Source organism: Mobula birostris, chromosome X (assembly GCF_030028105.1).
Source record: "Mobula birostris isolate sMobBir1 chromosome X, sMobBir1.hap1, whole genome shotgun sequence".
NCBI lineage: Eukaryota > Metazoa > Chordata > Chondrichthyes > Myliobatiformes > Myliobatidae > Mobula > Mobula birostris.
The window spans coordinates 77,163,496-77,188,768 of NC_092402.1; the positions used below are offsets into that span (position 1 = coordinate 77,163,496).

The following is a 25,273-nucleotide window of genomic DNA, read 5'->3' on the forward strand; positions in this document are numbered from 1 at the left end:
AAGTCAATAGATTCTGGCATGGTTCCGGAGGACTGAAAGATTACAAATGTCACTCCGCTATTTAAGAAGGGGCAAGGAAGCAAAAAGGAAATTATAGACCTGTTAGCTTGACATTGGTGGTTGGGAAGCTGTTGGAGTCGATTGTCAAGGATGAGGTTACGGAGTACCTGGAGGCATATGACAAGATAGGCAGAACTCAGCATGGTTTCCTTAAAGGAAAATCCTGCCTGACAAACCTATTACAATTTTTTGAGGAAATTACAAGTTGGCTAGACAAGGGAGATGCAGTGGATGTTGTATATTTGGATTTTCAGAAGGCCTTTGACAAGGTGCCACACATGAGGCTGCTTAAAAAGATAAGAGCCCATGGAATTACGGGAAAGTTACATACGTGGATAGGGCGTTGGCTGATTGGCAGGAAATAGAGAGTGAGAATAAAGGGATCCTATTCTGGTTGGCTGCCGGTTACTAGTGGTGTTCCACAGGGGTCCGTGTTGGGGCTGCTTCTTTTTACGTTGTACATCAACGATGTGGATTATGGAATAGATGGCTTTGTGGCTAAGTTTGCTGATGATATGAAGATAGGTGGAGGGGCCGGTAGTGCTGAGGAAACAGAGTCTGCAGAGAGACTTGGATAGATTGGAAGAATGGGCAAAGAAATGACAAATGAAATACAATTGGTTATGCACTTTGGCAGAAGAAATAAATGGGCAGACTATTATTTAAATAGGGAGAGAATTCAAAGTTCTGAGATGCAACGGGACTTGGGAGCCCTCTTGCAGGATACCCTTAAGGTTAACCTCCAGGTTGAGTCAGTGGTGAAAAAGGCGAATGCAATGTTGGCATTCATTTCTAGAGGAATAGAGTATAGGAGCAGGGATGTGATGTTGAGGCTTTATGAGGCGCTGGTGAGACCTCACTTGGAGTACTGTGGGCAGTTTTGGTCTCCTTATTTAAGCAAGGATGTGCTGACATTGGAGAGGGTAGAGAAGATTCACTAGAATGATTCCAGGAATGAGAGGGTTAACATATGAGGAACGTTTGTCCACTCTTGGACTGTATTCCTTGGAGTTTAGAAGAATGAGAGGGGACCTCATAGAAACATTTCGAATGTTGAAAGGCATGGACAGAGTGGATGTGGCAAAGTTGTTTCCCATGATGGGGGAGTCTAGTACGAGAGGGCATGACTTAAGGATTGAAGGGCGCCCATTCAGAACAGAGATGCAAAGAAATTTTTTTAGCCAGAAGGTGGTGAATCTATGGAATTTGTTGACACGGGCGGCAGTGGAGGCCAAGTTATTGGGTGTATTTAAGGCAGAGATTGATAGGTATCTGAGTAGCCAGGGCATCAAAGGTTATGGTGAGAAGGCGGGGTAGTGGGACTAAATGGGAGAATGGATCAGCTCATGATAAAATGGAGGAGCAGACTTGATGGGCCAAATAGCTGACTTCTGCTCCTTTGTCTTATGGTCTTGGGGCATTTTGGCGTTCAGAATTCAATTCCAGCACCATTCTATAAGGAGAGTCTGTACATCCTCCCCATAGAATGCATGTTTTCTCTCCGGGTGCTCCAGTTTTCTCCCACAGTCCAAAGATGCACTGCATAGGTTAATTGGCCATTGTAAATCGTCCCATGATTAGATAAGGGTTAATCTGGTTTGTTAGGTGTTGCTGGGGCAGCTTGGCTCGAAGGGCCAGAAGGGCCTACTCTGCATTGTACCGCTAAGTAAAAAAATAAAATAAATACAAAGATACAAGAGCCAGAACTGTGGTGGAATGGAAAGCAGCAAGGCTGGAGAAATTATAGAGAAGGATACAAGACCACAAGAGTGAAAAGTTACGCTCAGTGGCCACTTTATTCAATACCTCCTGTACCTAATAAAGTGGGCATTGAGTGCATGGTCGTGGTCACCTTTATGTATTTAATATTTCACTAATATTTAAGTATAATGCTAATATATTGTTAGATTAAGCATTCGTTGTTTATGTAATGCATTGCAGATTATATGTAAAAGTACATAATTCACATACGACATCATGCTACATGGTAAGTGCGCGCTTCGCTTAAAGCCGAAGTTAGACACAGTTTGGACTCACCATCTTTTCCCTTAAATTGGTTTTATGTCTTTGAGTTACAAAACACAAGTCAGTTGCTGCTGTAGACCATTCACTTTAAGGTTTGATATGTTCTGCTCTTCTGCATACCATCATTGTAACGGGTGATTATTTGAGTTATTGTGGCCTTCCTGTCACCTTGAATCATCTGACCACTCTCCTCGGACTTCTTTAACAAAGCATTTTCGTCCACTGATTTGCTGCTCACTGGATATGTTTTTTTAGGTTTTCCGCACCATTTTCTAAACTCTAGAGATTGTTAAGCACGAAAGTCCCAGGAGATGGGCAGTTTATGAGATATGCAAACGTTCGCATCTGACACCAACAATCATTCCACAGTCAAGGTCACTTAAATCACATTTCCACCCCCCCCCCCCCCCATTCTGATGTTTGGTCTGAACAACTGAATACCTTGGCCAATTCTGCATGCTTTTCTGCACTGAGTTGTTGCCACATGATTGGCTGATTAGATATTCGCAATAATGAGGGTGTACAGGTGTACCTAATAAAGTGGCCACTGAGTGTATACAGTGGTGCTGGAAAGTTTGTGAACCCTGTAGGATGTTCTGCTTCTGCATAAATATGACCTAAAATGTGATCAGATCTTCACGCAAGTCATAAAACTAGATAGAGCCCAAATAAATATTATACCTGTTAATTTAAAAAGATCCAATATGACATGTATTTATTGGAAAAAGTATTGAACCTCTGGGGTAATGCCTTCTACAAAAGCTATTTGGAGTCAGGTGTTTCAATCAATGAGATAAGATTGGAGATGTGGATTGTGGAGGTGCCCTGCTCTGTTTTAAAAAAAAAGACACAAAGTCAGGTTACTGACACAGCCTGCACTTCTCTAGAAAGATCTGTTTATGTTCACCATGCCTTGATCAAAACAACTTTCACAGGACCTTAGAAGAATTGTAGAGATGCGTGAAGCTGGAAAAGGATACAAAAGCATTTCTAACGACCTGAGTGTTCATCAGTCCACGGCAAGAGAATTTGTCTACAAATGGAGGAAACTCAGTACTGTTGCTACTCTCCCTGGGAGTGGGCGTCCTGCAAAGATCACACCAAGAGCAGAATGTGCAATACTGAAGGAGGTGAAAAAGAACCCAAGGGTAACAGCAAAAGACCTGCAGAAATCTCTGGAACTTGCTAAAGTCTCTGTTCATGTGTCCACTATAAAAACACTGAACAAGAATGGTGTTCATTGAAGGAAACCACTGCAGTCATCCCACCTCTCCCGGAATTTCCGAGAGTCTTCCACATCGTAATAGTGGCTCCTTGATGCCCACAAATTATATACAATATCATGGAAATCAATTTTTTTTGAGAACAAGCAAGCGCAAGAAAGCAAGAGAGAGCGCGAGAGCAAGCAAGCGAGAGAGCACCACGGCAGAATGTTCCAAAAAAAATATAAAATGTACTTCACCCCAGACTACACTAAAGTGTACCTCTGCCTAATAGGGGTCAAAATAATGACAGTGTTGCTCGCTGCACTGTTTGCAACAGTGACTTTTCTATTGCCCATGGTGGGTTAAGACTGTAAAAGACATGTTGAGGTGAGTTTAACAGGTGTCATTCGTTTATTAGCATAGCTAACGTTATTTAAACTAGCTGGCTAGCTGCTAAGGAGCTACTCTATTGCAGACATCCCACCTCTCCCGGAAGTCTCCCGCAAATTGATGGTGCTACCTCCCTGAAATGAGTTTTTGCAGGGTGGGATGTCTGCCACTGCTCTCCAAAAAAAAAAAACAACAACAATCATTGCTGTATGTCTCAAGTTTGCAAGGACAATGTTCTGTGGACAGACGAGACAAAGGTTGAGCTTTTCGGCAGGAAAGCACATTGCTATGCTTGGAGGAAAAAGGGCACTGCACACCAACACCAACACCTCAACCTAACTGTGAAACATGGGGAAGAAGCATCATGGTTTGGGGCTGTTTTGTTGCCTCACGGCCTGGACAGCTTGCGATCGTTGAGGGAACAATGAATTCAAAATTGTATCAAGACATTTTGTAAGAGAATGCCAGGGTCCATCACCTGAAGCTTAATAGAAGTGGATGATGCAACAAGACAATGATCCAAAAGACAAGAGTAAATCAACAACAGAATAGTTTAAAATGAAAATTCATGTTTTGAAATGGCCAAGCCAGAGTCCAGACCCTAACTCAATTGGAATGTTGTGGCATGACCTGAAGGCAGCTGTTCATGCAAGGTATCCCAGAAATAAAGATGAACTGAAACAGTTTCGCATGGAGGAATGATCTAAAATTCTTCCAAGCCAATGTGCAGGACTGATCAACAGGTACCAGAAACGTTTGGCTTAAGTTAATGCTGTACAAGGTGGGTTACACCAGTTACTGAAAGCAAAGGCTTGCATACTTTTTCCCCAACAAATACATATAATACATGTATTGGCTCATTTTTCTCAACAAATAAATGAACAATTATAAAGTTTTGTTACTAATATAATTGGGTTCTCCTTTCTAGTTTTAGGACTTGCATGAAGATCTGATCGCATTTTAGGTGATATTTATGCAGAAACAGAAAAATCGACAGGGTTCAAACTTTCTAGCACCACTGTATTTGAACATAGAACCAGCCAGGATACATGAACAATTTCTATGCATTAGGATAAATTGCAACAACAGGATTAAAAAGACTTTCCTCTGCTTAAAAACACAAAGGAACAACTTTAATCATAAGACAAGACCAGTTTGGGCAATGGTAGCAAATGCTGCTTTACAAAGAGGTCACTGGAAATCTGCAACTTGAGACTGAAGGGGTTGTGGGGTGAAGGTTGAAAGAAACTTACAAAGCTGAAATTCATAAAAATTATACACGACTGTAAAGGGGTACTGAGCCAATGCAAGTGGATATCATTGAAATATAGACTATTCACAACCTAATGGAATAATAGAGGATCCAGAGCAATTTTACAGGAATGAAAAGGAGTGTAAGGAGCAATTAATAGCACCGGGCCTGTACTCACTGGAGCTTAGAAGAATGAGGGGAGAAAACTCACGGAATACTAAAAGGCCGGGAAAGAGTGGATGTGGAGAGGGTGTTTCCAATTATAATTGTGGGAGAGTCTAGGACCAGAGAGCAGTCTTAGAATAGAGGGTGCCCCTTTTGAACAGGAATGAGAAGGAACTTCTTTAGCCAGAGGATGGTAAACCTGTGTGATACATTGCCATGGAAGCCAAGTCATTGGTTATATTTAAAGGAAGGGTTGAAAAGTTTATGATTACTATGGCCATCAAAGGTTATGGTGGAGATGAGCTGAATGACCAAATTTTGCTCTGATGTCTTATGGTAATAAGCTCAAGGGCAGAATGGCCTATTGCTGTTCCTCTGTTCCCAAGCATTCAAATGGGTGGGGGGGGGGGGGGGCGGTGGAAATCACATACAAGATACTTGAAAAGAAATTCAATTTCAGAGCATTACAAAAGGAGCATGCCCAAATTCAGTCTTCGGATTGCATCTTTAGTGATTTGCTGTAAATGGGAATATCGTTGGAGTAAGTGAAGGAAGCAGGAGGAACAAATGGGAAATCCCAAAAGGAATAACTGACAATTGCAAACTTTCACCTTTGAATAATTACCTCCCCATAAATTCATGGTCTTAATTATCCTTAAATAAATTATCGCTAAAAATAAATTGCAATACAAACCCATATTTGTTGCATGATTTTTACTTACAAATCCAGAATTGCAGTGCTAATAACAATTAGAATGTTATTACTGCCAGTAATTGCTGCAATATGATAAATTACCTTATTAAAACAAACTTCCTCACATTTTCTTGTGAAAATATGTAGAAGCCAGTTAATTTTTTTAGAATCATTTTTGTATCTAATTAAAGTTTCATTTTACCATAATTACCCTTGTAGATTCAATGCAAAGAGAATAATGCAGTTAACTTAGAAACATCCTGAAGGAAGCTGTACGACCATGTTAAAGCCTAATGTTGTTGCAATTATCTATCACTTTTAACTTTTTAATAAAACTAGCATAACAAGAAGCTGCATTAAGATTACCGAATAAGACAAAATATATGTATTTGTCTTATTTTGATATACATTTGTCTTATTTAGTAATATATGCACATACATCTAAACACACACGTTTAATACTGTGCTCCTTGAACGGTGAGGGAAATCCCATAATTCAGGATCACACAACTTTAAATTCCTATTCTAAAAGTCCACTCTATTCAAGGATTTAATTTATCAAATTATTGACAAAGAGCCTAGTCCATAACCATAATTATACAATGCAATTTACTTATTCAAAAGAGCAACCATTCTACTACATGCCCAAGAAATGGAAATCTTGAAGCACTGCAATGTTCTCAAGATAATAGAATTTTATTGGAATATCTTTTCTCAGGCAGTCCCTTAGAATTCAGATGACTTGCTGTCACTCAGGAATTGTGGGTCTTTAGAGGTTGATGAGGCCAATGAGGTAAGTATGGGCAAGAGATAGGAACATCCATCCATTGCACCTACCAAAATTTCATGACTTTGCTCCAAAGTCATCTATTCAAATGACATGTTGATGTACTGACGGTTCTGCACGGTGACATGCAACATAAAATGATTCAAAGATTCAAAGTACGTATAATTTATATAACCTTGAAATTTGTCTGCTTATAGGCAGCCACAAAGCAACAAAAGGACAAAATTTTGAAAAAAGACCAACACCTGATGCGCAGAGAAAGAGAAAAAAAAATCATGCAAACAATTCAAGCATGCAACAGCATCTCAAACCAAATTGAGTCAATAGACCCAGAGCCACCAAAGCAGGCCCAAAGCCTCTGTCTCAATTCATCATATAGCAGAGCAAATCACCGCAAAGCTCGCAGACATGAAGCAGTCTCACAGGCTCACTGCCGCAGAGGGAGGAGTGAACATCGCGAAAGAGCAAGTGGAATCGGCCCAACCCTCGCTTCCGGTCCCGACAGCCTGTCCTTCCAGTCTATCTGGGCTAGTGTTTAAAACGGTCAAATACTGGATCATCCCCATCTTGACCTCACCATGCAGTCATTCTCGACCTCTCCAAATTTGCTCAGCGCTGAGAGAGATCCAACCTCTGCAAATTTGAACATTCACTTGCAAGTGCCCTTGAGCATTTCTCAGCCTATGGAATCCAGATCTTGGAAATGGATGCAGGCAGGTGTCAGTTAAGTTTAAACAAAAATCACATACAAAAAAAATCAGATCTTTTGCACAAGGTACTTTGAGTCTCGTAAAAAATGTCCCTCAAAGAAACATGGATCGCAAATTCAGCATGCATTTCCCACAACAAAACAGACCTCTCAAGCCATAAAACAATGTAATTCATTATTTAAATACCAATTTTTTTGTCCAATTGATTTCCACTTGCACCATCTGTAAAATACAACCTGATGCATGGAAGTTTAAAACTCATGACAATGGATGCTAATTATGATCCAAATATTGATCCCATGGACAGCCAAAACAGTTCTAGTTGTACCAGTAGTGTTTACTTTAATTTGCTACAAAGGGAAAAAAGTTTACCCTTCTACTTGATGGTGGTAGAAACCTTATGAAACAGAAAGGGGACCTACCTTCTACTTCCTGACCAATAGAGAGACCCACCCATTTTCTCTGCAAGAAAAAAAGATTAGTTTCAGTACAACAATAAAGTCACATTTTTAAAGTCAGATTTAAATAAGGACAAGAATAGATTACTGAGAAAAGCACATTATCAGTTTTCAAAAAAAAATACCTAAGGTAAATACAAATACCAGAGCAAGCACTCTTCATGAATCGCAGCCTTTAAAAGAGCACCTATTACATTTTTCCATAAATATAATTGACTTCCCAGACTTCATATTTTAAAAATTCACAATGGTATATGGCAAAGGAAGGTTAAACATTATCTAGATTCTTTAAAAAAAGAGGGATTTTCCAGTGATAACATGTCAAGACACTGAGGGAATTTTTTTTTAAATCTAACAGCACCATCACCCTATCCCAGACTTTGCCCATTTCAATGTGCTACTTTGATAAGGGTGATATTCTGAATGTTTTACCATTAATAAAAGTATTAGATTCTACTAATCTATTCATAAGGAGCTGCTGGTGAGTTGACAAAGCTGAATATTGCTGTTTGCTCTATAATTAGCCAAATGGATATGTTAAGATTTGAGGCCTTCCTTTGAGACCCAATTACAATGCCATATCCTGTGATTTGAGTTAACTTTAGCTTTACAATTGTCATACCACAAACTTGGCCAGAAAATCCACACATCATTCACATCTTACAGAAACAGCTGGATACAGATACAGTTTTCTATGGTCTTTTACCTCAGTGGACAGTCACCAGTATTAAAAGAGACCCCAGTTCCCTTCCAAGTGATGCTTTATCAGGTTTAGCACAATTTTGCCCAGCAAGTTTGGACTTTTGCATCCAAATCAGTTAAGTGCAAGTCAAAGATTTTGCCAGCAACAATGCCAGTGGCACATGTCAATCAGCAACCCATGACAGATAAAGTTTCTGGCCACACGAAGTAGTAGTGGCTCTGTTTTATCAAACCAACTTGAGAACAAATATGCCCATTTGGTATTGCAAGGTGATTGACTAAATAATATCTGAATAGTATGACATGCAAATTTTTAAATATTTATTTAGGAACGGAACGGGAAATACTTGGGAAAATCAAAAAGATGAAATAAATGATAATTGAAAGTGATTTTCTTACTTCAAAGATAAACTTTATAAAAAACTATGAGAAATACAAAAACAGTGCAGAGTTTTCTGTACATTTATAATGCTGCCTCATCTATACGTGCATAGTATTGTCAGGTCCAAACCAGATTTTAAAATTAAGTGGAAAATATTTTGGCACCTTTAAGTCACATGCTTAAACTGCATCCTGAAGGTAGACACTATTTTCCTATTAGTATTAAAAACAGCTGCCACCATTCTTTGAAAGATCTAGGACAGGGGTAGGCAACGTTAAGCACACAAATGATTTTCTAGCATGCATCATTCATTAATTTGAGGCAAAACATAACTAGATGTATTTAAATGAATAATTCCCATATTTCAAGTGTTTTTTTTAAATGGCATTTATCTGGCCCACCATCCACTCATTAATATGTGATCCGGCCCAGAGGCAAAAAGGTTGCCGACCCCTGATCTAGGATAACAGGCAAGGGAATGTTACAAAGATCCAAAAAATGTTCACTGCCACTCAGTTATTACAGTACTTTGTCACGAAAATTCCACTGATACTCTTGTTCAACAAGGACAGGTCACTCAGATTGAGATAAACACCTTGGGATTTACAATTAACAATCACAGCTTGTAGTTAAACTCAATATTATTTAATATTCAGGCAATACAAGACGTTGAATTAAAGCAGAAGAACTGACAGCAGACATTAAAAATCAATTTGTTGTTCAATTATCTGAACATCTCAGCTTCCAACACTGCCATCTGAAAGGTGCTACAGGACCCTCAGGACCCACATCACCAGGTTTGGGAACAAGTATTACCCCTCAACTATCAGGCTCTTGAACCAGAGGGGATAACTTCACTCGCCCCATCACTGCGATTCAATTTCTTGTGGGCATACTCAATAAATCTATAGAATAATAACCATAACTGAATCAATAAAAGACCACCCAACTTGGGTGTTTAACCAGAATGCTGAAGACAACAAATGGGGCAAATACAAAAAGAAAGAAATAAAAATAAATAAGCAATACATATCGAGAACAAGAGATGAGTCCTTAAAAGTAAGTCAATTGGTTATGGGATCATTTTAAGGCAAGTGAAGTTGAGTGGAGCTCGCCCCTTTGGTTCAAGAGCCTGATGGTTCTCGTGTTTCTTGTATCTACTGTACTTGCCAGCAAGAAAATGAATCTTGGGGTTGCAAATGACATGTGTACTTTGATAACAAGTTTACTTTGAGTTTAAGGTAGGAGGGGAAAATGTAGTGGTCATTCTGAGAAATTGAACTAATGTTACTAAACATGCAAAAGATAAAAAAAAATTGGCTTCCAACTTTAAACCATTACCATACCACAACACAATACCATCGTTTTAACACATGCACTCTCCACGTGCAGAACTCCAAAGGACAAAGATAAAAAGGCAATTAACAGTTTAACAAGAGACTACAGTTTCACACATTGAGAGCCTCACGAGTAACATCAGAATGTCTAACACTTCCTCATATTTACAGCATCACATTCTTTCTACATTTCACACAGAATAAAATGACATGCTGCATAAAAGCCAAGGTGAAACACTGTAATGTCATGACAAAATGCTAATCTATTCCCATCATTCCAAAAAATTAAAGTATGATGGCTTAAGGTATTTCTGTCAACAACGGAGACAAAATAAGGATGATGTGCATTGAAGATCAAATCTGGAAATCTGAAACAAAAACAGAAAATGCAGGAAACACTTCATAGGTCAGGCAGCAAATGGGAAGGAGAAACAATTAACAATCAGGTATCACACACAAAATGCTTGTGGAACTCAGCAGGCCAGGCAGCACCTATAGGAAGAAGTACAGTCAACGTTTCGGGCCGAGACCCTTCATCAGGACTAACTGAAAAAAGAGATAGTAAGAAATTTGAAAGTGGGAGGGGAGGGGGAGATCCGAAATGATAGGAGAAGACAGGTGTCTTCTGGCCTGCTGCGCTACACCAGCATTTTGTGTGTGTTGCTTGAATTTCCAGCATCTGCAGATTTTCTCGTGTTTGCTTTTTTACCAATCAGGTATAGGTCACTTTGCTAACTGGGAAAGAGAGACATGTTATTTTTTGTTGGAGAGAAGATAGGCAGTAAGCATGTAAGCAGTAAGTAACAAAGGGAGAGTCACAAAATCTTGATGAAACAAAAATAGTACGGCTTGGAGAACTCAGTGGGCCAAGCACCATTTGTAGAGGCAAAAGATGCAAATAGGCATTTTGGATCAAGACTCTACATTACAACTGAGAAACAGGAAAAATTTCCTGCATAAGCAGTATATCAGAGGGTGAGATGAGAGGTGAGTGAGATGGATGGGGTGACCAGGGAGAGGGTAGGACCTCTGGTGAAGAGGGCTTGTCGTGTTCATTTCAGGGCAGCTTACTCACCTTTAGACTGCATTGGAGACTTAGCTTTTACCTGTGGCTCCAAATAGCTGTTTGCATGCAACAGTGGCCAGCCACAACCCAGTACAATGCTTCGTCAAGCAGGCTAAACCAAGTGAGGGTTGCCGGCAGGCTTCATACCCCAGTGAGATAGGGAATTGCCTGTCTTAGCATGAGAAATCAGCTCCGGTGGACTGGGCGGATGAGATCTACAATGGGATCCAACAGCCAGAAAGGCTGAATTACAACCAAGGAGACCACAGTTTGTGACGCTTGTTTGTACCACTGGATCTAGACTTCTGAGGTTGAGAGAGTAGAACTACCCCAGTGCAATGGATTTCCCACTTGCAAAATCTCTCCTGCACAGGTTCCTAACATTGTTGGACATAACAGACAACCGCCACCATTGTCATTTTTGTGCATCTTCCCATTTGTGGACAAATTTGACATCTGCAAAAAAAGGTTGTTACCCAGGAAGAACTGGCAACTAGAAACTTGAGATAGCCATTGCAGGCACACTCACAATAATCTAATCTACACCAGATTTCACCAGTATAGAGGAAGCCACATTACCAGCACAGAATAGAATCAACCAGGTTTGAAAACCAGATGACGTCCGCCTCATCTGAAAGGGCTGTTTGGATGAAACTGAAGGTCAATAGACATTTGTTACACCTCCTTCATTTGCAAAGTGCCAGGGGTTGGAGATAGCTGGTTGGGTAGGACTGAGTGCACCAGAAGAGAATCCTGAAGAGAATGGACTGTGGAGGGGTGGGGGTGGGGGTGGGGGGAGGGGGAGAAGAGAGAGAGAGAAGCAGAAGGGTAGAAGAGAGGGGAAGATGTGACTCGAGGTGGGATAATGTTGAAGTTAGAAGATGAAGATAATGGCAGGATGAAAGTTGAGGGCCAAGGGAACTCCATCACATATCTGTGTATCTCAACTCAGTTTTATCCCCCCAGTTTAGTCCCTTCTACCTACATCCATGACACTTCACAGACTCTTGATCTTTTCAATGATTTCAAATCCCTGGCCCAATCAACTTATTTTCACTACACACCTCCATCAGAAAGGCCTCAAAGCTCTGTTTCTTTCTGGACACCAGACCCAACCAGTTCCCCTCCAGCACCACTCTCCTCCATCTGGTGGAACTAGCCCTCACTCAATTTTGCCTTCGGCTCCTCCCACTTCCATAAAACAAAAAGTGAAGCCATGGGCCCAAATGCCCGCCTATTTGTCAGCTACGTGGAACAGTCTATGTTTCAAGCCTACACTGGTATCGCTCCCCAACTTTTCCTACGCTACATCGACGACTACATTGAACTCTGCATGGGTGCAGCACCATCAACTTTTTCAACTTTGCTTACAACTTCCCCATTCCCATCTCTCACCTGATCTCCTTACCCATCACCCCCCTCTGGTGCTCCTCTCCCTTCCCTTTCTTCAATGGCATTCTGTCCTCTCCTATCCATTTTCCTTATGCTCCTCTTAAACTTCTCACCTTTTGCCCTTAACCCAAACGTCAGTGGAAAAGCCTGCTTGCATTTACCCATCTATACCTCTATCAAATCTCCTCTCAATATTCTACATTTAAAGAATACAGTCCTAACCTATTCAATCTTTCCTGATAACTCAAGTCCTCCATACCTGGGAACATTCTTGTAAAATTTTCTCTGTACTCTTCCAACCTTATTTAAGTGTTTCCTGAAGGTGACCAAAACTGCATACAATACTCCAAATTTGGTCTCACTAGCATCTTATATAACTTCAGCATAACATCCCATCTCCTGCACTCAACACATTGATTTATGAAGTGAAGTGGAATGGGTTAATTCTTTGTTCAAGTAAACAGAGGGGCCCCAAGACCTTCCTGATGGGGAATGAATGTGCAGAAAGTGAACTTCTATGGTAAAGTTGAGTCAGTTGGGATCGGTGAATTGGAAGCTGTTGAAATTATCAAGGGTAATTATCAATTTTCCAAATATAAGTGGGAAGGGACAGTACCATATGATGTGGTCCATATATAAAGTACAGAGTTAAGCAGGGCAAGAATAAACAATCACAAAGAGCCTAGCAGGATAGAACTGTTTATGAAATTTAGGCAAGAGATAGAAGCAGTTAGGTTTGAGGTACTATGAGGTTACAGCAAGGTTCTCAATCATTTTTTATGGCATGGACAAATATCATTAAGCAAGGGGTCCATGGACCCCAGGTTGGAAACCCCGGGTTAGAGGCTAGAGGCAGTTAACTGCATAGTAAGCCATTTAGTCTTGCTATGTGTTATTGGATGTGTGATATCTGTGTGATATCATTATGTAACTAGAAAAGTCAGCTAAGGTGATGGCAGGCAGAAATGACCAGCTCTGATATAGGCAGGAAGCAAATTAATTAAAACTGGATAATCTGATTCCAGAAAGCTGCAATGTGCCCACACAGATATTTCTCAAGCTTGCATTGGGCTCGTACACTGACCAGGTAAAAAGAAAAACTGATTGACAGAATTCTGGGAAAAGTTAGGAATAGGGAAGAACAAAACCAAAGAGTGAATTAAACCCAAGAATTAAAACTTAATTTAGAGAAATGATAGGATTGAAAGAAAATGCACACACAGGAAAATGGAGGTGAAAGACTGGTGGAACTCTAGATAATTATTTTAATTCTTGTCCCCATACCTCAAGCCATGCCTCTTTTGCCACAACGAGGCCACTCTCAAGGTGGAGGAGCAATATCTCATATTCCATCTAGAGTAACCTACAATCTGATAGCATAAACGTCAATCTCTCCTTCCAGTAATTTTCCCCTCTTTCTTTTATTCCCCATTCTGGCCTCTCACCTCTTCTCCTCACCTGGGTATTACCTCTCCCTGGTGCCTACTCTTTTTCCTATGGTCTGCTCTCCTCTCCCATCAGATTGCATCCTCTCCAACCCTTTACCTTTCCCACGCACCTGATTTCACCCATTACCTTCTAGCTAGTCCTCCATCCCTTCACTCCAACTTTTTTCTCCCTGATATCTTCCCCTTCCGTTCCAGTCCTGAGGAAGGGTCAGCCTGAAATTTTCACTGTTTACTGCTGTAGATGCTGCCTGACCTGCTGAATTCCTCCAGCATGTTGCATGTGTTGCTTTGGATTTCCAGCATCTGCAGAACCTCTTGAGTTTAGGATAAAGATTCTATTATGGTTCAGCTGTATGTGCAAAGATGGGCAAACACAGCAGAGGTAATAGCTTGCACTGCAGGGGAAATGGAACTGAAGCCTCAGTTTGGGGCCAAGACAAATACCAAGAAGGCCAAGAAATATAAATTCACAGGTATTGGCAAAGAATGCAGTAGGGAACAAAACCTTCAGCTTCTGTCTTCCTAATATGAACTTCAGAGAAGCTAAGGCTCATTCATAACAGGACAAGAAAACAAGTCAAGAGAAAAGTGGAATCAAGTGCGCACACATATAAAGGGGGCTACAAGGCCAGGCATCATATGAAAAGTTACTGAAGATTAAGGGATAGCTATTTGCAAAAGGATTTAAACAAGTTTAAAAAATATAAAGGATCAAAACTAATTGGTGAAATCACAGTTCTGAAATATATTAAGTGAAAAAAGTAACAAGCAGATAGAGGATTAGACTAGTTGGTCTTGAAATATGCAGACAATACCCAAATGGGAGGAATCGTTAGCACTTCAGAAAATCAGATATTGGTTAGGGATATTGGCAGGAGAATGTAATGGACACGAATATGACATATTCATTGCCAGCACATCTAAATCTATGCTGGTTAAATAAAATGAAAACAGCATCAAAGAGTGAATGTTAAACAGTAGGGGGACTGGGGGATTCACTTTCATTAATATTAAAAGCAGCTCCTCTGGGTAATACTCCTGAGGAAAAACAGAATTTAATTTAAAAATATAAAAACATGATTATTATACCATGAAATACTAAGAAGCCAGTTAGACAAGTGAATTGTTTTCAGCTCCACACACTGGGGAAAAATGTTGATGCTTTAAAGACAGAATAATGGAAATTCATCAAATCTTTTTACTGTTATAACCACACATTAGATGAAGGCTTAAAGTTATATAAATGTCAGATGTCTGGCATGAGATGCTTCCAGAACTGAACAAGGTCGACCAAGATTAAGTACAAAATTAGAATTGGCCATAGAAGAAATTTCATATATTTTAAGATAATATTCAAAGTTAGCAACCGAAATAGACATTACATCAATAATTCAAAAGTTGATTGGAGAGGGAGGAAGCAGACAGATGAATATGCATCCACTGATGCCAAGGAACAATTGGCACCAATGGAAATTTACTTCACTCCATCACCCCGCTCCACCTTCGCTACCACCCCACCTAAAGAATCCACATCATTCCATCAATGCTGACTGTTCACAAGTTTGCACTGAAACTATATCGTGCACAGTATAACCATCCTTACCTGTGGCAAACTGAAGGCAATGGTCCCTGGAAGCACAGTGCTATGACTTTTCACCGTGAAGACAAATTTGTGGTTTGGACTAGTTTTCACAAGCACATGCCTAAAAGAAAAGGGAAAAAAAAAGGTGAAGTATCTGAAAAGGAACTGAAAACCATCCACATAGGGTGAAACGGAAGATATAGAGCTGAATATATCAAAAGAGGCTGTGATTGCCAATAATGTGTACAATTTGAACACCAGACAGGAATGATTGTAGTGCCCTCCAAATAGCAGGCTATGCCAGCTTCCTGTTTCTTTGTGAAGGAGCAAGAGCCAGTCGCTGCAGCACGACTTGATTGTGTCATGAAATAGAGACATAATTCACCAAGGGAAAAGACTGACTGACCCCACATCCCTTCATTCAAGCCCTTTGTAGACATCCCCCTCCCCACAAACCAAGCTCTTCATTTCCATCCACACTGTCAATGGCTCCATAAGCTGGAAGTTTTACAGATGAGACACTTATGAAATACATACATTTAGTAGAAAAGGCAAAAAACAGGACAATAATGATTATACCAAAACTCACTAGAACTCTGTACAGTTCTGGGTATGCCTCTTCAGGAAGTATGATGCATCACTGCAAAGTAGAGCAGGCTTCCCAACCCTTTTTTGTGTCATGGACACCTATCATTAACAGAGGAGTCCATGGATCCCAGGTTGGGAACCCTCGGGAGTGGTGGTGGGGGGGGCGGGGTTTGTGGCCAGGCCTGCAGAGCAAAGATAGACGGACAGAGCTGGAAGTCGTGTCAGCCATTTTATCATCCTTTGTTAGCCAAGTGGTGTCAGAGGTGTTTAATCAGGTCAGCCACATTTTGCACAAAATTAGTTAAACACACAGCTTACTAATTTTCTAATTAGCTTCAACCTTCTTAACCTAATTGCACCTCAGAAGTCTGTCATTAGCTTCACTTCAAAGCTACGCATTGCCTGCTGTTGGACAATTGTCATATAGCTTGAGCATTCTTATTTCAACTGATAAATGACATGAAATAAAAAAGCAATACCAACATATTTAAGGTATACTAGATAGTCATAGGGAGCAGTATTCCCAGGTTTGGCTTTACATCTGAGGATCAACAATGGCTACAGAGATCAACGCACTTAGAAATCCATTCAAAATATTCTGAAAATGAACAAATTTTCCATGCACAAGCCAAAGCACGATATTGCACACATGAAAGGTTGCTCACTTAGTTTTAAGTAAAAGTGAAATTTACTATAGCGAAGCAAAACAAAAATAAATGCAATGACCAGCAACACTGAAGATTTAAGACTCCTGCATTCTATTTCAAGTTAGGCCTCATCTCCAGATTTCAATTCTTCACCCTGCTTTGCACCAATGCCGCCATTACAGTATAATATGCAGCCTCAATTTTCTAATAAATAATGTTACATATCACATCTTGCTGAAAACATCTAAAGCAAAATAAGTCTCCATGGAAAAATTAGAATAGATCTCCATGTACTATGGACATATTTAAAGCATTATGAACCTTCATTGTCTGAAAAATTGTAACTGCTATGCAAGGATTACTTCTCATTTTTGCTGTGTGCTTCTGTTTAACTGAGAATTAGACTTAAGGAGATTTAGTTGCAAACCATAAACTGTGTCACAATCTATTAAGTCCATGCACTGAAGAGCTACCAATGGCACTACAGCTCTGTCCTTTGAACTATTCATGGAGTCTGGTCATATTACCTTTCCTTAATCTCACTTGTATAGCATTGGTCACAGCACAAGAAAACGATAGATTCTACAGTAAAACATGCATCAGCAGTCTTTCAAGGTCAATCGTCCCAAAATAAAATCTTCAAGATAGCTGCAAGAGACAGTAGATTTGACTGCTAGCATTTTAAAAAGGCTGCATTTCCCACTGTTCCTGTGAATCTTGTACTGAACAAGCACCAAATCATACGTAGAAAACCTGGTTGAAAAATAACAGCACGACTGTAAGACCTGCATACACTGCATATAAAGATTCAAATAACATATAAATAGGGGCTAGTTTTAGAATTAAGTGAAATCTTCTGAACCCATAGCTGACTGTAATCATTTAAGTATCAATTCTTACTCAAAATTTATGCTGTTAAAAAAGGAAATCTTCCATCAATAAGCAAATGCAGGCTGCAAACATTTGTTTAAGACAATAGCAGGAAAATATTGGTTTATACCAAATTTGCTGAAAGGGCTAGCTGGATCTGAATGAATATTAAAAGCAGAACATTTCTTGCCCATAGACTATACAAAACATTTCTTAAAACAACTGCTAGTCCTTAGTGGTTGGTTAAAGACTATACCTGCAGCATCCTACCACCCACACTGGACACCCTACAATTTGCCTACCAATGGAACCGGGTCATCGGATGACACCATAGCCACAGCACTACACACTGTCCTCACTCACCTGGAGAAGAGGGATGCATACATTAGAAAAATGCTGTTCCTGTTCAGCATTCAAAACCATAATTCCCTCCAGACTTGACAGGAAGCTCAGAGACCTCGGTCTGCACCCCACCTTGTGCAGCTGGATCCTCGACTTCCTATTGGATCGCCAACAGGTGGTAAGGATGGACTTCCTCACCTCTGCCCCTCAACACAGGTACCCCCAGGGTAGTGTTCTGAGTCCCCTCTTCTACTCCCTTTACACCCACAACTATGCTGTCATACATCTCCAATCTGCTGATCAAATTCGCAAATGCCACAACTTTATCGACCTTATTTTTAGCGGTGATGAGACAGCCTACAGAGGAGAGGTTGACATCCTGACAAAGAGGTGCCAAGATAACAACCTCTCCCTCAAAGTCCAAAAAACAAAAGAGCTGATCATGGATTACCGGAGGAACAGAGACAGGCTCACCCCGATCAACATCAATGGGTCTGCAGTTGAGAGGGTGAGTAATTTCAAGTTCCTCAGTATACACATCACCAATGATCTCACCTGGACAGTACACACCGGCTCTGTGTGCAAAAAAAGTACAGCAGAGTCTCTTCCACCTCAGGCGACTGAAGTTCAGCATGGGCACCCAAGTCCTCAAGACCTTCTGCAGGGGTACCATTGAGAGCATACTGACTGGCTGTGTCACCATCTGGTATGGGAACTGCACCACCCTTGATCACTGAGCAATGCAGAGAGTGGTACTGACAGCCCAGCGCATCTGTGGACATGAACTTCCCTCCATTGCGGACAGTTACAGCAGGTGTGTAAAGGCGGCCTGGAAGATCATCAGGGACACCAGTCACTCCAACCATAAACTGTTTCAGCTACATCTGTCTGGCAAATGCTATCGCAGCAATAAAACCAGGATCAACAGGCTACAGGACAGCTTCTTTCTACAAGCCATTAGACTTCTAAATTCACATGTCTGCACATTGCAACAGAGTCATAACACAAAGATTTTTACCCCCTTACATTGTGGGATGGATGTAAGATTTAAAAAATTCTAATTCTATTCTATTTGAAATTCTAATTCTAAAACCATGTTTAAAAAAGCAGCTTATGAATTACAAGTGTGACATTACAATGCAAAAGTCTGCAATATGCAGAGTAAGTCATTGCCCCAACAGAGTTATTCTACCTTTTAATGTTTTTACTGCTGGCCAAGCTCAACTGCAAGGTTAAGTAATGTATAGAGGCACATCCAATGGGTCAGTCTCAGCGTGGGATAATTAGTTTTGATAGGGAAGAGGCAACTGAATCCATCAGCTAGTATTCAACAATTACCATCTGCACACAACACTAGAGAGGTAAATAGAAGCTTCCGACAACTCCTGAAGGCCAGAGACAAAATTTATTTCTTCTGTGGCATACAGGTTTCATGATCTCAGATATTCAAATGAGTGTTCAATGCAACTAATGTTGCAAATTTGATTTCCACATACAACTTGTTAGGGCACCAAAAGCATGAAGCCTTTAATTTGGGCAATTCCTCTACTTACAATATGCAGCCTGATTGTGGTGAAAATAGAGGTTATAGGTACAATATCAGAAGAATTGTGCTGTTTCACACATTTTCTATTATCTTCACACAAACAATAGGGCTGCATCTTGTGCAAAGGTGGCCAGGGAGTGTAATCAAAGAAATATAGTTGTAGAAAATGAGAAATCACTCATTTCTGTTTGTCAGCAACTACTTTACGATTTCCTGTCAGTCACCTTATGTACAGTCCTATTAAGGACATATAATCAATGTACAGAACAGGGGTTCCCAACCTTTAAGCCATGGACCAATACCCCAGTATAGAAGCCATCTTACATATTTATATTTATTGTTTATTTTAAACTGTGTTCTTTATCTTTTGTGTTTTTGTGCTGCATCAGATCCAGAGCAAATTTAATAAATTATTGACAATCAAAGCCAAATCAATTTTATTTTTAAAAAAATGCAGGATATCATAAAAAAAGTGTCATTCAATAAGATAGAATGCAAATTGTTCCAAAACTTAATAAAAATCAAGACCAAATGGGCCAAATGAACTCCTCCTCTCTTGAAAGGCCTCAGTTTTTCTGAAAAACGGCTGAACTGGAGCTGAGAAATAATCTCAAAGGAACTAACTGTGTGATATAGTTAGAACCATGGACAGCTCAGCCAATCGCAATTGATAGTCAGGATTGAAGGGCATGCACACCACAGTGAAACAGTTGTCACTGTTTGAAGTCAAACTGAGCAAAATATTTTTGTACAGTATTTAAAAGAATCAAGAAAGGAAACAAGTACAGTGGACTGCCTATTAGTCTCACATACACAACTCCAAACAATGCAACAGTGCCTCGATGCAATTAAAATGGGTATATTAAAACTGCTTCTGTACAGTTCTTGGTCAGATACCCACACTATAATAAATCTACTTACTCAAATAGAAAGGTTATAGCAAATGCTTTTAATTCCTATTTGGACCTTTTCCATCCTGGAGGGAGACAGAAAGAGCACTGCATTTCGTTAACAATTTAATGAAAATAAAATCAGAAAAAAATCCTAACAAACTATGATTCTGGAATTAAGTGATTACTATTCCAAAGGCTCCCACGAAATACACAAGCATTAGAAATGGAAAATGTATAATTCAAAATACAATTAAGCATCGAGTCATCGATAAATTATAAACTGCTGATAATTGACAATGCTGAAACATTGCCAAATTTTTATACTCAAGACCTTGTAGAGACCCAGATGCCCAGCCACACCTCTCAATTCAGATTGCAGGAGTACCAGATAGATTACTTTCCTCAAGACTATTACCCAAACGTTATGTTATCTACTCAAATGAAGACCAAAAAAAAAGAGTTCTATGTTTTGCGTCAACCGATATTCCATTACCAAGTAGATATTGAGTTTTTATTACTCAGAGTTGTCAAGTGCATGCCCAAGGTGCATGAATATTTTACACTAATTTTCCAGTGTTATATTGCTGATTATGACTATTGATCCAACACTGGCAGTAATTCAAGAAACCCTATAATCTTACAAAATGGAAAGGTGGGGAATGTTACCTCAGTCTGACAGCTTCATTTTTTAATCTCACTATTAGCCAAATCTGTAGCACTGCAGTCATGACTTTTCAAAACAGGCAATCACTGATTTATAGCTACTAAATCATTGAAAACAGTCTTAAGAAATTGGAGCAGTACATTTTCCTGACAAGCCATGCAAGTGGCAAGGAATGCTTTGCTTTTTCCACTTGATATTATTTTAACTGAAAAAATAATTTTAAAACAAGACTGGCCAAGATCGATTTCATTCAAAAGAATGAAGAAAAAAATGCAGCACAGCAACAGACCCGTCAGGTCACAATATCTGTGCCAAGAGAGATTCATAGTCAGAGAGTAACACAGCATGGAAACAGGTTCTTCATTCCAACTGAACAATGCGGACTACAGACAAAGTTCAATATTAGAGCATTGAAAGTGAGAGGGGGTAGGTTCAAGGGAGATACGACGGGCAATTTTTTTTTAAACTCAGAATCATGGATGCCTGGAATTCGTTGCCTGATACGGTGGTAGAGCCAAATATATTGAAGGCTTTTAAGAGATGGTTTGCATAGGCACATAGATGCAAGAAAGATGGAGGGATAAGGACATGGTGTAGGTAGGAGGGATTGGTATTCGGATGTTTTTGATTTGCTTTTTAGCTGTTTCAGCATAACATTGTGGACTGAATGGCCTGTTCCTGTGATGTATTCTATGTTCTACAGCAGCTTCCTTGGTAGTCCCAAATGCCCATGTTCAGCCCGTAACTCCCTAAGTACCTATCTAAAATGCCTCTTAATTGTTGCAATTGTACCATTCTTGACCATATTCTCTGGCAGGTCATTCCAGCTACTCACTGCTCTCTCTGAAAATGTTATCTCTTAGGTCTCTTAAATCTCTCCCCTCTTGTAAAAATGCCCTTTAGTGTATTGGCTTCCCCAACTGTGGGGAAAAGACTAATCATCCACACTTCATGATTTTATAAATTTAAGGTAATCCCTCATTCTCCTAAAGTACTCCAAGGAACAAAGATCAGCATGCCCAACCTCTCCTTAAAACTAGGGCCCTCTAACCCTGGGAGCATCCGCGGAGGTCTTTTCGTCACCCTCTGCAGCTTGATAATGGCTTATGATGACAACAACACAGTGACCAAAACTGTACATAATACACCCAGTGTGGTCTCACCAACTTGTAACTGCAACCAAACATGCCAACTTGATGCCCTGACAGATGAAGGCCAACACATTACATGTCTCATTCACCACCATCAACTTAAACACTTTTATGATCACATCCCTCCTTTCCTTGCTATGTTATGTATCTATTTATGGGTCTTAAAACACCACCATCATATCTTCTTCCACCACTGGAAGATGGTTCCAGGCACCGTGCACTCCTAAACTACATGCCTTGTCCTGCACAGCAACCTCAAATGCCAACACCCTCAGCTTAAATACAGATCTTCTGATATTAGACTTTTCAACCCATAGAAAAAGATTCTTAACATCTATACTACCTATGACACATAGAACTTTATAAATTTCCACTAGGTCTCCCGTTGGTCTCCAGACAAAACAAGTTTGTTCAACTTCTTCTAGATCAGACCCTCTAATAAAGGCAGCATTCTGGTAAGCATCTTGTGGAAACTTGGAAAAGGATGCACATCATTCCTGTAATGGGGCAGCCAGAATTGCAGACAATACTCCTAGTACAACATGACTTCATAAATCTTGTGCTTAAATATGGCATGCATGTCACATGCCTTCTTTACCACCCCATCTACTTATATTACCATGAATAGATGAGATTTTCAAAAAACACTCAACGGTTAATGCCCAGGAACAGTCATTCTGTCAACTTTTCAAGCAAACTATGCCCTGCTTTAACACATGCAGAATGCTGGAGGAACTCAGCAGGTCAGGCAGTATCTATGGAAATGAACAGTCAATGATCCGGGCTGCAACCCTTTTTCAGGACCGGAAAGGAAAGGGGAAGACCCCAGGAATAAAAGGTGGGTGGAGGGGAAGGAGGACAAGCTAAAGGATGACAGGTGGAGCCAGGTGGGTGGGAAAGGTAAAGGGCCAGAGAGGAAGGAATCTGATAGGAGAGGAGAGTGGACCATGGGAGAAAGGGAAAGAGGGGCACCAGGGGGAGGTGATAAGCAGGACTGCTTAACTGCCTTTCTTTTGACATCTTAAGCACTCTACAATTTGGGCAGGTGTATGCAAAAGAATTCCTATTGATTCATTAAAGTATCACTGGATTTTTCTGGGGCAGCACTGAAATATTAATCAATATCAAGAAAATAACTAACTCTTTTTGCACTGATGGGTATAATTCAAACCTGTAAAATCAGAAAACTACAAAAATTATGGCATACTACACACTAGGTTCATTGATTTCACAGCAGCAGTTGTGCCTTGCCCATTTGTCCTCCACAAGGTCAGCAGGACAACAGCTAGCCTAAACCATATCTCCAGAATTCAGCTACAGCCATAGTTGAACACCTTCAGTGATAGCATGCTGATATTAATTCTGCTCTTGGCACAAGAAACTCATAAGCCAGTCTTAATATTTGCATCAAAAAAATCATCACCTAAAACATATTACAAAGACAGTCAAAATTGCTATTCATATTCCAAATCCATAGTCAATTTTCTAAATTTGCAATCTGAAATGTTTCACAACATAAAATTCCTCATAACTAAAGCATTTAATTTTTCCAAGAAATAGACTGTACTTGAGCAGAAGTCTCACCCAAATTTAGTAATCACCAAAATAAATGTGACAAAGTCCAAACATGAGCCATGGTGGTCTACTGCAATGGGAAAATCAATGCTGCCACCAAATCTTTCATACTTAATTCACATTTACCATTAAACAGCAAATAATGCACACAAGACAAACAGGAAGACAAAGCACACACTGAAGCTGCAATGATCTTCACTATTATCAAATATCAAGGAAACAATATGGTGAAAGAATGGCTAAATGGAAATCCAACCCATTTATACATCAGTGCATTTTACTTACTATTAACAAACTTCAAAACAAAAACACCAGCGCAAGAGCTCTTTGAAAAATTATAATAGCTGTATTAAAAGATGTTCATGGGTGTTCTCAGCACAGCATCAACTTCGGAAAGTGCACAATGGATTTCCAAGAGATACTGCTGCAATGGCAATTGAACCCACAGAACTGTTCCTGAAGTGCAAAAAATAGATCATGGGGCAACAGAAACACTCAAGAACACTTTTATAGATCAATGTGAATTTCATCAATGTATGTTAAACTCGGGTCTTCTCAGTGTACCACAACTGAATGATACAAACTGCAAGAAGCTGAATATGTTGATTGCTGCAAGGGCACAAAGCTCTTTGAAATAGTTGTCTGCTTGGGATCCACAATGTCTAAATGAAAATGCTTCCCCTGCTTTGATAGGAACCATTTAAATGCTTCCCAATTTTTCAAGCCTCTAATATTAAAGTGTAAAAATGTTACTGTAAAGGGAGAGACCATGACTAGTTAGTAATCTTCAAACAGTGAAGGGAAGTAGAGACTAATCTCTATAAGCTGAACCACCTTTATTGCAGAAGTTCACCAAAATATCAGAAGCCCAAAATTTTTTCTATGTACAAAATCCTATATACAAAAAGAAATAAACCTAGATATGAAATGCTTTTACAAAGCAAAATAAATGTTGAGCAAAGGATCAATGTTTTAGACAAAGTAGGGGTTTAGGGCAAATAAAGAAAGCAAGCCTTGTGTGACCTGTGACATTGACATTAACCAAGTGAGCCAGTTTTATTTTTGTGCTGCAAATGAAATAAAGTACCACTCCGAAAACAAAGACAGACATGGTGCACTAATTTAACTAGGAAAAGCAGAGAATGAACTATTCTGCTCAGTTACATAAACTGAAATCACTTTAAAAACAGAAGCATTCACCTACACTTCACTACTTTAATATTCAAAACACCACCCAACAAAACCACTGCAATTATCTCTGATGTGCCAGGAATTTGCACAGCATGTCCTATGTTGGCACCGTAAATCGGCAGCAAACTTCAAGGATGTAAAAAAAAAATGT

The 25,273-nt window shown here is 39.8% G+C and overlaps 1 protein-coding gene across 3 annotated transcripts in view; it reads right to left on the bottom strand.

Annotated features, from left to right (window-relative positions):
- Positions 1-25,273, bottom strand: part of LOC140191537 (vesicle-fusing ATPase) — a 292,320-nt gene that overhangs the window by 214,145 nt on the left and 52,902 nt on the right. For all 3 annotated transcript variants that reach the window (XM_072248989.1, XM_072248987.1, XM_072248990.1), the window contains exons 3-4: positions 15,677-15,776; positions 7,711-7,750 (exon numbers count right to left, since the gene is read on the bottom strand). In XM_072248989.1, the coding sequence (XP_072105090.1) occupies positions 7,711-7,750; positions 15,677-15,776 (140 nt within the window). The remainder of the gene's footprint in view (positions 1-7,710; positions 7,751-15,676; positions 15,777-25,273) is intronic.